The sequence below is a fragment of the Argiope bruennichi genome, chromosome 3, assembly GCF_947563725.1.
Source record: "Argiope bruennichi chromosome 3, qqArgBrue1.1, whole genome shotgun sequence".
NCBI classification, from domain to species: Eukaryota; Metazoa; Arthropoda; class Arachnida; order Araneae; family Araneidae; genus Argiope; species Argiope bruennichi.
Window position 1 is genome coordinate 59,771,804 of NC_079153.1, and position 14,388 is coordinate 59,786,191.

At 29.9% G+C, this 14,388-nt stretch overlaps 1 protein-coding gene across 3 annotated transcripts in view; it reads left to right on the top strand.

Moving 5' to 3' along the window:
* LOC129963311 (follistatin-related protein 5-like) overlaps positions 1-14,388 on the top strand; it is a 498,278-nt gene that overhangs the window by 475,678 nt on the left and 8,212 nt on the right. For all 3 annotated transcript variants that reach the window (XM_056077602.1, XM_056077604.1, XM_056077603.1), the window contains exons 8-12: positions 4,604-4,721; positions 7,127-7,285; positions 8,581-8,712; positions 9,947-10,206; positions 12,005-12,190. In XM_056077602.1, coding sequence (XP_055933577.1) covers positions 4,604-4,721; positions 7,127-7,285; positions 8,581-8,712; positions 9,947-10,206; positions 12,005-12,190 — 855 coding nt within the window. The remainder of the gene's footprint in view (positions 1-4,603; positions 4,722-7,126; positions 7,286-8,580; positions 8,713-9,946; positions 10,207-12,004; positions 12,191-14,388) is intronic.

Here is a 14,388-nt window from a genome sequence, read left to right on the forward strand (position 1 = left end):
TACAAACACTGGAAAACGTTGTTAAATGTCATTACATAATCCCACATTTTAAAAATGAATTAGATTAACGTGTGAAATTATGGAAAGCAAACCATACAAATTAGCCATGTTGTGTATGATCGATGTTATGTAGCCATGCTCGATGTTGTATAGCAAATCCCTGCATTGAAATATGAAATAAATAATGATGTTAAATCATATATTCACAATATTATTAAAAAGGTATTAAATTTTCTGCTAAGTATTACAGGCTAGATATATAAATTATGCTTTATTGCATGGGATTTATTACGAATCTAAACTTGCTAGCTACTTATTTTTCCCCCAGGGGAAGAAGCGATGAATTAGCATTTTTTCTAAAATAGTTTCTTCGCTATGATATTATTTTCTCTCAAAAGAATAGTAGAAATTCTTTATTAATTACAAAGGCGAATGCGCATGTGTGTACGCGTGTACATTCATGTGCATGCGTGTACACGGTGGTGCTTTACAAGACAGACCATTTGACCTAGATATACTAAATTTAGCGTAATATATATACTCTGAAGATGAGGAAATACATTTCGCTGCATTTTTATCATGTAAGAACATGATGTTTTGGTTAGGGGGTTTTAAAGCTCGAAATCGCGTAGGCAATGAATAAAGCATAAATGGCAATTTTCATCATCCTCTTTTAATAGCATATATTTTTTACTTGCTTTTACCAGTATTGGATTGTTATTATGTATACTTCTTTGACAGCAGATGCGTTTTTAAAAGGTTGACATAGAACTATGACATCATAGCTGTTATTTCATCTCAAAATCGGTCGAATTCCAAAACTTTGTTTGCCAGCTAGAAAAATTGAAAATGGAAGTTTAAAAGAATTATCATTAGAGAGAGAGAGACCAATAGAGAAGTCTCGTGATTGTTTCAAACCGGTTTAAACTGGTTAATGACTTAAATTAATTAAGACAAATAATGACTTATGTTCTCACATGCGATCGTAGATTTCATTTTAATTATATATATGAAAATTCAGTTTTAAAAATAATGCGAAATTTTGGCGTTTTCGATGATTACATCTAAAATTGAAAACATATTGAACAAAAATAATTTTAACATAATTTTATAATTTAACAAAAAGGTTTTTTTTTTAAATCGTGCAAATTTTATTCTTCTGGGATTTTTCCACCCTTTTCTTTGCTTAAACAATTTTTATTAATTTTTTTTTTTTTTTTTCATAATTTTCAACAACAGATTTCAAATCAAACATTTAAGCGTGGAATTTTTTTCCACTGCAGAAAGCTGAGCAAGAAAGATTGCTTTTTTATCTGCGAAGTTAAAAGTAAAATTGCATTTACGTGAAAGACAACGAGCAACTTGAAATAGATAACTCAGACACTTGTTTTTAATCGCCCTCTGATGTCATAGGACTCTAAGCCATTAGGAAGTTCATGCATATAATAACAGGACAAGTGTAAGGCGATTAAAATTACATGACTTTCATACCTTTCACAATATCAAGCATAAAAATATTTTTATGTAGGATTCATAAGTATAATGTTATGCATAAAAGATTTAATTGAAATTAAGCACAATCAATATTCCGGGAGAATTAGCCGGTCAATAAAAATGAATAGTATAAGTTGAAGAAGGACAGTTTGAAAGTATTTAATTTTTAAAACTAAGACCAAACCTAAGACCAAAAATTAAATAAAACTGTTAATAATTAAGCGTTTGGTGATTTTTCAGGTATGAATTTAGAAAATATAACATTTACACTATTTTAAAACTCAAATTTTTGTTGATTTTAATAATATTTTTGATTTAATTTTATATATAATCTGATTCAAGACTTTATTTTTATAGTTAAGTTCAAACCTATTTCATTTTATTGCATCAAATCATTGTGATCAACCTGTTTTAGTTAGTGTTAAAATAAGATAAGAAGTTATCACTGAATATTTACTCCGAATGTAGAATTTTTACTTCCGTTTTTATTTCGTGATGTATATACTTTTTAAATTACACACGCAGTAATTTGTAATAGATTTATTCCGTGAAATTTATATTTTTCAATCGTAACAAATAGTTAGGTGAAATTTTAAGCAAATGCATTCTATATTCATAGTTTAACAGCCAAGAAAGCCAAAATATCTAGCGAGAAAATGGGTCACTGAAGGCTCCTAGGATAGTCATAATTCCCATAAACCAGGCATAAAAACAGCTTCTCTTTCCACTTATATTATAAATGTTTATAATGAAATATTCGATATTCACGTGGAAATAATATTTGGCATCTGAAACCGAATGGTCATACTTAATCATCCAATAAAAACACTAAATATTCCCCCACTGTATCGGAAAACATATAATTCAAGATAATATCTGAAATTGCATTTCATTATCAGACTCCCGATAGTAATTCTAAAGCATGCCGGTTCAGAAAACATAGCAGTGGCTGAGCGAGATGCAATTATGTTGAGATAATGCACGCACATGCATCTTCTGTTAACGATGGTCAATTTTGCATTCTCATGTATAATCAGATTTGCTGTTTCGGTCGATTGTAATTGCTGGAATTATTCCAGAGCTAGTTTATAGGATTAGAGGGGAATACATTTGCTGTAGAATCATATTTATTGTACATAGTATTGATAAAATGCTTTTATGTCGGTGGAGGAAAACTTCAATGTTAAAATGGAATCGTGCATTCATGTGATATTTTGAAAGGAATAAAATGGATGCCGAGTCTTTATATTCCCTCGAGACTTTTATTATTAAGTTTTAAGGAAAAAGAATTCTGATTTACAAAAGGCATTGTGTATCGTTAATCCTTTTATTTATTTCAATAAACTATTTCGAGTGAAAAAATGTTTTATAATGATGTTTTATGCTTGTCTGGTGGAGCAGACTACAGAAAATGATTTGATTTGTTAGATTGATGTTCTATTTCTTTAACGACAATAGAGATCTTCACTGATGTGTACCCCATTTCTGGTACTAGTTTTACGAGAATCAGCGATGGATATATGATGTAGAACAACAAGTTGAATGATGAAAAATTATGTTTTATTTTATGACCATTACAGAAGACAAGAATTGTCTAAAATATACATAAAGAACAGCACATTTAGAAAATAACATTTCAATCTTACAAAAAGTCACTGATTAAACAGCAGTAACAACTTCAGCTTATAACAGTTCACCAGCATAATATTGTCAAAGTTTAGAAAAAGATTAAATGGCTATTAAAATAGTGTCACTAAATGATAATTTCTCTTTTAATTTCAACACGGAGTAAACACTTTTGTATAATAATAGCTTCAAAAGTTATCGCAGAAAAATTTTAAAATTGCTTAGTTTTTAATAAATTGAAATTTTAAACAAAATTTCAAAAAGATGGGGAACAGGCTTCCACAAACCATTCTCCATCCACAGGTTTCCACAAACCATCCTGTCTAATAAACTTTCATGCCAGAGATTTGCATGGCATTGGCGTACAATAGTTACGAAATATTAATCTTTGGCGTGAATTTAACATATCTACTGAATCTATCGTGCCATCCTTGGCGATTAATCCTTGGCATGTCATTAACAGTATCCGAAAATAGAAGTTGTGCTTTAGGCACGTTTTCTCGACCAATTGAAACCAAAATTTGGGACAAAATTGCACATGTAGTCACAAAATCTCATACTAAATTCCATAAGTTATTAAGTTTTTGAATCATCGTGTTTGCATGTTTCTGAAAGTGCAGATCAACGGACTATTGGATTTGACTCAAAATTTGACAGATGTTTATACTCTCGATGTACCGAATTTTATCTATCTAGCTCTCTTTGTTTTGTAGTTAATGTGTTAACCCTTTAAAGGACCATCATATTATGTTAAAATATTTTTAGGCTTGAAATTAGAATAAGAAAAGGGATTCATTTAGCTTATTAGATAAATTTAATTTGATTCATTAATTAATTTGGTTAATTAATAATTAAGTAACAAATCAAGACACATCATTTTGTCTGAGATAAAGGACTAAAGCATCTAAGTTTCTGACTTGCTAAAAAAATTTGTCAGAACTTAGGCCAACCTACATAATTTCATACAAAGATTGATAAATTGGGTGGGAAGCATACTTCCCACGGCCCTAGAAAGGGTTAACTTATAATCAAACAGCCGGACAGACGAACTTCCTCTGATCAGACTTTATTCACAATTTGATAAAAATCTGCAAATTTGGTGTAACCAATATTAAACTGTCTAGTCCAAAGGGTTTTGAGTTATCTTTGTCAGACGGATATTCCCCCAAAAATGTGTTTTTCGAACTCAGTGAGATCTAAAAGCTGAGATTCTTCGATTTCGAATTTTTTCACGGATACAACGTATATGTTTCGTATACGTTTCCATACTACGTATATGGGAAAGTATAAAAAAATGGGAACTTTTTCATCCTCTGAAGTATATTTCTGTTAAATTCTGTAGTTCTATGTCTGGTCTGAGAATACCAACACTTATATATTCCCCTTTATTATGAGAAGAAATTTATTTGAACAAATATATGATTTTATGGACTAAACATTTTTAAGGATAGAAAATTTAATAGCACTTTCTTCTTTTTTCTAGGTATTTGTTGACGGATCTTTATATCTGACAAATGTGCAGCTTATACACGGTGGCAATTACACGTGTCATGCACAACACAACCGAGATGTGGTTCAGACACATATCTTGCATGTTCACAGTAAGTAATAATTCTTTCATTATAAATAATTTATAATTCATAAAACAAATTTATTAAAAAAAATAAATTAACTTCATTATCTTAAAATAAGGATTTACTCGAAATTTTTGAATTAGTTATTTCAGAGAACCATTATAAGATTTGTCCAAATTAAAAAAAAAGAATTTTTATTTCAATAAAATAGTAAGTAATAGTTAAATATTTATATAGCTGTTTAAACATAAGCTTTAATTGCTTCTAGGTTGAATTGTACATTTTTTAATTTAAGACTCATTAATTTAATTATAAAATTAAAACTTCTTTCGTTCGGAAAGCATTCCTTATCAAATTTTTTCATACCATCAGAATTTGAATATTTATCTAACGATTATTAACATGAAGATATCTTTAATTAAATAATGAAGTAAGATTTTTCCGAACGATTCTACTTAAATCCCTTGGACTGCAAAATAAACATTTCGATTGTAATTAGATTTTTCTTCTTTTAGATGAAAAATTTTACCTTCAATTTGGTTCATTCAAAATAATGCTTTAAAAAAATCTATTATTAAATTAAGATTAATTATATCGAATGAGGAGTTAATGATTTGTTCCGCATTTTTTATTATTATCATTATGTATTTTTAAAAGCTTGCATTCAATACTTACATTTTATATTCCATTGATTTTCAAGAAACTCAAAATAATATAGATCTCTCTCGATTCTTTCGATCAGTATCTATTGACACTTTCTTTCGTCAACAATTTGTTTAAAATTTGATTCATATTTAATTGATTTTAATTTATTTTTATATAGTTGTAATTTTTTATATAATTTATCTTATTATTTGGCTGAAGTTCTAACTTTCGATGCTACAATTAATTAATGGCTCATTTATTTATTAATGCTACAATTTATTAATGGCTCAATTACATTTTATACTCCATTGATATTCAATACTTACATTTTATACTCCATTGATTTTCAAGAAACTCAAAATAATATATTATCTATTATGATTCTTTCGATCAGTATCTATTAACACTTTCTGTCGTCAACAATTTATTTAAAATTTGATTCATATTTAATTGATTTTACTTTACTTTTATATAGTTGTAATTTTTTATATAATTTATCTTATTATTTGGCGGAAGTTCTAACTTTCCATGCTACAATTTATTAATGACTCATTTATTTATTAATGCTACAACTTATTAATGGCTCATTTATTTGCTGTAGTGACTTACCTTCAGTCAATAGAATGGAATTAAGTGGAGACACAGGTTATTTTTGACTTCTAATGAACAATCAACACATAAAGGAGTTCAATAATCTAATTTAATTTAAAGAAATTATTGATTAATTTAATTTATAAAATGTCATGACTTTCGCAGTGCAGTCAATATTCGTCATATCACAATCACATACCAGATAAGACACGTGACATTTAATTGTACAATATATAAAGCCGTGTTGAATCATTAGTTTCTTTCCCGTCTGTGCAATAGGCAATGAATTGCAAATTATTATACTGTGATGAATTTAATGCGTGTTGACTATTTTACTTCGCATTTCTTTATTTGCCAAAATTGCATTAAAGATTAAATTGTTTTACATCATAGTTACATTTCTGTAATAAGATATATTTTATCTGGTTAATAATAAAGGCCAAAGACTCTATAAATTCTTTTAAATTAATAGACTATTTTTTCGAAACATAGAAATAGAAAAATAAGCAGTGAAAAAAGGGAAAACTTTAGGTAGATTCTTATAAAAAGACTACCTACTTACCGATCATGATCTCTAGAACCCAAACCCACTCTCCGTTTAAAAGTTTATATTAAGCTTATTTTCGTTGAAGCAGAATGCAAGTTCGAATACATTGAAGAGACGCTTTACATTTTATTAACTTCCTTTTATTCTGCACAAAAGCAGAAGTAAAAAAGGGACGAAACAAATGATCACTAGTCTTATATAACATGGGATTACCGGCCATGTGTCGACTGAATACATGTGTTAACCTTTGAGAAGGGCAACGGAAGTATCACTTTCACTCGATACGTAGAACTGATTGCGCAGTAATTTATACACAGCTTCATACGTGAAATGGTATCAGAAAACAAGAGATCAGTTTAGAATCCCCCCGACATGGGCCGAATTAGGCAAAAAATTTAGGAAATTAATTTGAATTAAATTAGATATTAAAATATCATTACACACACACATATATATATGGAGTTTAATTCGGCCCTTGCTATACTAATCTTACATAGGACATTTTGTAAATTTGTGAGTGCGAAATTAGGTTGAAATCTTCTGGAAAAATACTACAAAAAACATTAACAGTTGTTAGCATATATCGATTGTTGAGAATATCTCTCTTTTTCTATCGCTTGTTTGAAATGTATCCATTTTTCTTTCGTAGCTATTCCTGAAGTCCACGTAATACCGAAACTCCAATCCCGGGCCCCGGGTGAGCTGGCGGAAATGGAGTGTCACGTGATCGGCGTCCCCACCCCCGCTGTCTCGTGGCTCAAGAACGACGAGGAGCTGAAACTCATGACGGACAAGTACACCATAGTTGGTGAGTACAGCACGCCACACTCGCACACGACAGTCACGAATGCCCTTGAGGAGCTGTAGTGCTTTTAAGGGAAGCTTTCGCGTCTATAACCAGAACAACCTATTATCCAATTAAATATTAAATTTGAAAATTAAAGACAAGTGGAGTTATTTAAGCACGGACATTTTGTGATGTTTGAAATTAAATCTCCATTAATATTAATTGATTATGCATTTTGGAGATTATAAAATTCAAGATATTTGTAAACGATTACTCTCAATTCACTTGCCTATGATTTTAATATTAAAATTCTAACAGATAACTATCAGCTAGCTTGTAAAGCGCCATATGTCACAACACAACAACTGGTATATACAATAAGAATACTTTCCAAATTTCTAAAGAAAGTTTTCCGAGTTTATCTTTAAAGAAATTAAATTAGACATATAATATCTTGAAATTTTCTGATTTTGTTTAACATTAAAGCTGTATATTTCTAATGGAATCAACTGGTACTAGAAAAAAAAAACATATCTCTAGTGTGTCTGCAGAATGGCAGTATCTTATATTTTGTAGTTAAAGAATTGGCATGTGGGTAGTATTTTTCCTATTGAAAAATAATATTTTGAATGATAACCAATATTATATAATTAATCTTTGAATGAAACCTTAGATTTTATGTGTATGAAATCTAAACATATTCTTTTACAACGTGGATTTTTCCAGAATAATGACGACGGTTTCCTCATTTTAACACAGTTCGAAGATGAGATTTTTTTTATCCATTTCGTCCATCTTTATAATTATTTTTGTTTGCATTGAATAACAAAATTAATCATTAAATATAGGATGATATAATAAAACAGGGCATTAGAAATATCTACAGCGTGATTAGCAGATAATAGATTAGCTTCGTGGTGAGAGGTTGAACTCTAATAGCTAGATCAGAAATAATTTATTTCAAATCATAAGCAAAATTAAAAATCTAATTTTTCCTGATATAACAGCTAATTCATTTCTCATGATATGCGATTTCTGTTTATATCTACTATACATAAGAAAACCATTACATATTATTATTATTGATACGAGTACGAAAGAAAATATTATTACCAATTATAAATTATAAACATTGAAGAGATGGTTCATAAAATCTCTTCTTTTTTGGCATATATATTTGTGAAATATTTTATTAAGTGCATGCAACAATTTTATTATGCCATATAAGTCTAGCATATATCGTGCAGTGCATGGAAACATATCTTACTTTTATGTTCTTTCTAACTAATGCTATTTGTGAATGATTTGCTATTTAGGTAATGGGACAGCTCTCCTGGTCGGCAAGATCACGTACAGTGACACGGGCGCCTACATGTGCGTGGCTAGTAATCCCGCCGGGATGACCAGAGACATCACATCTCTCATTGTTCAAGACCAGCCGACCCCAAGTAAGTTTCTTCTTACATCAGATGATGCCGCTGTGTCCTGCTTATTATAGTGATCGCAACTGTATAGAATAACAACTGCCCAGCATCATCGAAATCGTCTGTAGAAAAAAGATTTTGTGTGATTCCCCATGTAGAATTGTTTTACATGGAATGACATTAATTAGGGTCTTTTCATAATTACAATATTTGGATATGTTTTTCGATTTTGTGCTCTAATCATAAATATGTAAATTATATTATACAGTTATATAAGATAAGACTGTTTTCAAAATATCACTCATACAGTACGTTATCCTCTCTACTTTCTGTCATTTTATGCCAGAAGTGTTTTAAATTTTGTAACAACTGTCAAATTTTTAAAACAAGTTTAATTAAATAATATGGAATAATAATTTAATTTTCAATTGGGAATTCTATGTTAACACGAGTAAATCCTCACTTATCAAAATCAGAATCAAAAAGGTAGTAACTTTCATATTAGAATAGTTCATTTTCAGTTGCTTTAGATGGGGTAAACCTCCAAGCAAATCCCCTTTAAATTAACTAAATAAAGATTCAGAAATGAACGTTAAAACTCATAAATTAATATTCTGTTCCTAGTGAATACATATCCTATTTTTGTGTGTTTACCATAAATCAACTGCATATTCATTCATACTGCAATTCAATGCTTTTCTTAGATAATTAATGGAAATGAAAATTATTATTAAAAATGTTCTGAAAATATTTCGCCATGTCATCAAAAAGATCATTTGATCAAAGGGGGAAAATTATAAAAGAAATATGGAAAGAGGCTTCAAACGAAGTATAATTAAACGTAAAAATAGACTTAACCATTGCCATATGGGTAATATTTATGACAATTATAGAAATTGAGAACTGTATCTTCCAAGATAATTATTTTATGAAGAAAAAAATCTTTGTATTATCTTAAGACTCAAAAAAATTACTTTTTTATTGATATCAATTTCATTTCTGTGCGTTACCCCCTCCTCCTCTCTTTTTATTTTTAATTCGGTTTGATATACAATGTTTTTAATTGTTATGATGAAATTCAAATTCATCAATCCATTTAACTGCATGCCCCCATTGCCAATTATTAACACCATAATAGTATTTTCATTTACACTTTTATTTTTTAATGTATATACTTTTTAATTTCCAGTAAATTGATTCAATTGATTTCATGTTCCCATTCAAATGAATTTTTTTCACGAATTTTAATTTTTTTCAGCTGCTCCGTCAGAAGAACGACGGTTTTTCGTATTCCATGATTGGGGCGTGTCTGTGTTCGATCCTGATAACTGCCGCCTGTACCACCAGATTCAAAGCACGGATGTCATCCCCGGCACTCAAGAATACGTCTGCGGGGACCGGGGCATCAACTGCTCTTGGGGACATGCCATCAACGTGGCAGACCGATACGTGTACGTCACGCAGCCCACCAAAGACAGGGTGCTCATCATCTCCAGAGTGCAGATGGTCGTCGTCGATGTGAGTCGGCTTTTCGTTCTTTGATCATCTGAATACATGATTTTGTTTTGGAAATGAAATCGACATTGTTAGAATGAAAGGGAAAAATGAAAATGATGAGTAGGGAAAATAATTATGAATGAAATCTTGTGTCTAATAATGTGGCCATAAAATGAATGACCGAACCACAGGAAATAACATTGGCTTTGAGAACCATGCCAAATAGTCTCGACTATTCATTCATCTTACTAGAATTATTGCCCTATTGTTGATGAAACTATTAACTAGTCTAGTAGGGAACTATTAACTAGTCTAGCTATACTTCACCATATAAGGCATCTTGTTGCTTATATCGCAACATTCCGTACTCGTAATCAAAGTGTTCCCTGCAGGAGTGCAGCGAAGGCAAATAGCTTGGGGCTTAATGCTTTTATGTCCCCTTGTCTTGTTAACTACTATTGTTGGAATGCCAAGGAGGCTAAGAACCTTATTGTTTATATGGCAATTTTCTATACTCTCAATCAAAGTATGCTTGCAGGGGTGTAGCAAACAAAAATGGCTTGTGGCTTAATGTTTTTACGTCTCCCTGTCTTGTGTTGTTTTGATAGCATAAGTAATATTTTGTCTCCAACACTGCTAAGCCACTATTTAAAATTTATTGCGACCATGTTTTCCTTTGAGAAATTATCCGTTAACCTCCAATTCGAATAATAAATAAGAAAATGAATAAATAGTACAAGAAAAATGATTACTATAAGAACATATAATAAAAGCAGTTATTTAGAAAATTGAATGATATCCTTTAAATCATAACTATTCTCTTGTTATTTTGCTTACAAATTCTGAAAAATATGGATCAATAAGAATTTCTGTTTACCCTTTCTAAGGCTATGGGAAGTATACATCGCCATATTCATTAATCTTTGTATGAAATTATATACATTAGCATAAGTTCTGACTTATTTTTCACTAAGACAGAAACTTAGCTGTTTCAGTTTCTTACCTCGCGCAAAATGATGTACCTTAATTTTCTTGCCTAGTTATTAATTAATCTAATTAAATTTATCTAATAAGATAAATGAATCACTTTTATCATGCCAGTTTCAAATCTATAAATATTTAAATATATATAAAAATATAAGAAAAAAAATGGTCTTTTAAATGGTTAAACCAGTATTTCTGTACGCGTTACCATTTTTATAATCTAATTCCCCAATTTAATTGTAATAAACTAAATACCTTTCAAATCAACTTATTAATGGCACTAAGTTGAAGTAAATTATTAATTTAATGAAATAAATTACAATGAATAATAAACTGTATTCGCAACAAATATAATATTTAAAATTTCATATTATTTAATAAACATACTAACTTTACTGCTTCTTTTAAGTGAAATTTGGCTGCTATGTCATTTTGGTTTGTGCAATTAGAGAAAACTGTTTATCAATTTCAATTTTTTTTTTCAAAATGTTTCCAAGAATTCTTTTTTTTTTTCTCCTATCGGTCAAAACATCCAATAAATGCAATCAGTTTCGTAGATATAAATATCACCGAATATAAACATAAAAAAAATCATGGTAAATGTTCATATTACTAAACTCTACTCTGCCCCATAAAACACTTCCTATGTCTACTGTTTTATGTATCAGATCAGTTTTATAATCAAACTTAAGTATCTAATGCATAAAACACTAAACGCATAACATGTTTTATGTATCAGATACTCGGGTACTTTTTCTCGGATATGTTTCGCTCCAGCAATCGAGCCACAACTCTAACATGTCTGGAAAAAAAATGTCTTTTGCTCCGTTGACAGGTGGTGGTAACTGACAAAGTGCCTGTGGATATTCATTACGTGCCTCACCTGGATCAAGTGTGGATCGTGTGCTGGCGGGGTCGGGAAGACAGAGGGACCAAAACTATCCAGATTATCCGAGATGCCAGTCAAAAGAAGAAGCACCACACCGTGCATCCAGAGCCCGTGGATGGACATTTTGACTTGGTAAATGAATTTTCAGAATTTTTTCCGTTTAAAAGTCGGGCATTATAAAAAATATATGCTAAAAAAACTGGTGTCTTAGCTTAGTATTGAGCTACTTTGGCAAATTATCCTAACATTTTATCATGGCGATGGTTAGAATTCCGTTAACTCTTTGGGGCAAGGCGGATTAAAAACTATCTCGCATGGTGGGTATATTTTAAACCACCTCGAAAACTTGAAGCAATAATAAGTTTAATATTTTATTTAAAGGTTTTTATTCAATTGGCAATGACATGACGGTAAATAAGAAATAAAACATTTATACAAATCAAATTGCATCAATATGTTGTGTATTATGGCTACTAGAGTTAAGATTAGCGCATTATGTGATGCAGTAAATTTTTTTCTTTCATGACGGTGTATGTTGTCTTATTATAAGTAAATAACTTTTTTATAATTAAAAAACATTTTATTTGATGCTTTATTCTAATTTTGAAGCCATGAAATGGCGGACTTATGTATGCCCAACCCAGTAAAAAAAAAAAAAAAAAAAAAGATTTATTGAAATGTTATTATTTTTTTTCCTTATTTTGAGTAATGTTTTATGTTAAATAATCGAAAAAATTATTTCTTTTATTCATTTTTGTGATTTTTTTTTTAAATATTGTGCCCCAAAAAGTTAGCGAAAAAGTATCGGGTTTTGTTTTTTTTTTAGAATTTTTTACTTGCGTTAAAGTGGGTTGACACTCGGTCAGTAGGCATCGCATGTGTAGAAAGGCAGAAAAATGTGCTGTATCGTATTTTTTCCTTACTGCGTATGAATTTGTAGAATTTTGCGGGGTTTTTTTTGGCGAGAAAAAATTTATCACTTATCATAGATTAATTCCGGCATTTTTTGCTCTTTGTTCTTTCTAACGGAGGAATTTTTTTTTTTCATTTTATTTGCCATTTTTTTTATAGTTTTCTAAATTTATTGTATTGTTTGTTGTGTATTGATCGTTTATATATATTTTTTTTACCCTGTTTCTTTCTGTAAATATCCATCATTTTAATACGATACTTAGTGAAAAAGAAAAATTCAGACACCAAAACGGCAATTTATAGCCAAGCATGGAATGTTTGAATCCATCTTAAGAAATGATGGCACGCATAAATCGGTCACTTCTATGCGCATGCGTTGTCTTACTGGCTGTCTTATAACTGGTCAAGTATAAATCCACCTTTAGTAAAAGCAGTATGCTTAGTTGTCAAAACAAAGTAGGATTTAATCTAGTACTCTTGTTATCAATACTAATACTAAAGATTTAGAAAATTTTGCCACAAGCCCTGTCTATGTTAGTGATTCTGTACCACGCATTGCTTGTAGAAGTATGTAGGTTCAAAGGAAAAGTTATACAGAAAAGATTTTTTTTTTTTTTTTTTTTTTTTGCCTCTTTCGAATATTTAATAAATTTGGTTATAGAAGGTCTCAAAAAGTATTTTCTCCCATAAGATAAAAAAATTATGGATAAAATTATTATGGATAAAAATTAGATTTTTTTTCTAATTATGTGAATACAGTACACTCCGATTATCCGCGGAATTGGGTGGCGCGGCAGCCGCGGATAAGAAAAATCGCGGATAATCCGAATAAAGCTAAAAACGGGTGTAGCAAAAAAGAAAACAGTCATTCCAACTTTGAAAAATTGTTTTATGTACAATAAAACGTAAAATAAACAGCAGGAAATGTTTAACTAACGCTTAATATTTTAGTATATCACTCAAAACTAACCTAAAATGCATTTTGTTAATGAAAACAGAAAAGTGCTTTGTACTTACGAGAGGCGTCAAGGATACACAGAAAAATTAATACATATGTACTATTTTAATACTGTAATGTATTATGTAGTTACAAAAGCATAACTGTAAAACTGCACCTTTTTGAAAAAATCAGTCAAAAAAAAAAAAAAAAAAAAAAAAAAAAACTTCGTGTTGCAGGCGCGGATAACCCGCCCGCGGATAATCGGGAGTCTACTGTACCTAATTAAAAATAGAAAGGCATATGAGAGTAAAAAATAATCTCAATTGTTATTGAAAAATTCATATATAATAGGATTGTTGTCCATTTTTTAAAAATTTTTAATAAAATTTAGAAGATACTTTATTTTAAATTAATATATAAAATTAAAGCATTTCATCTTTCATTTATATGAAAATTTACGACTCCAAAAATGAAACTC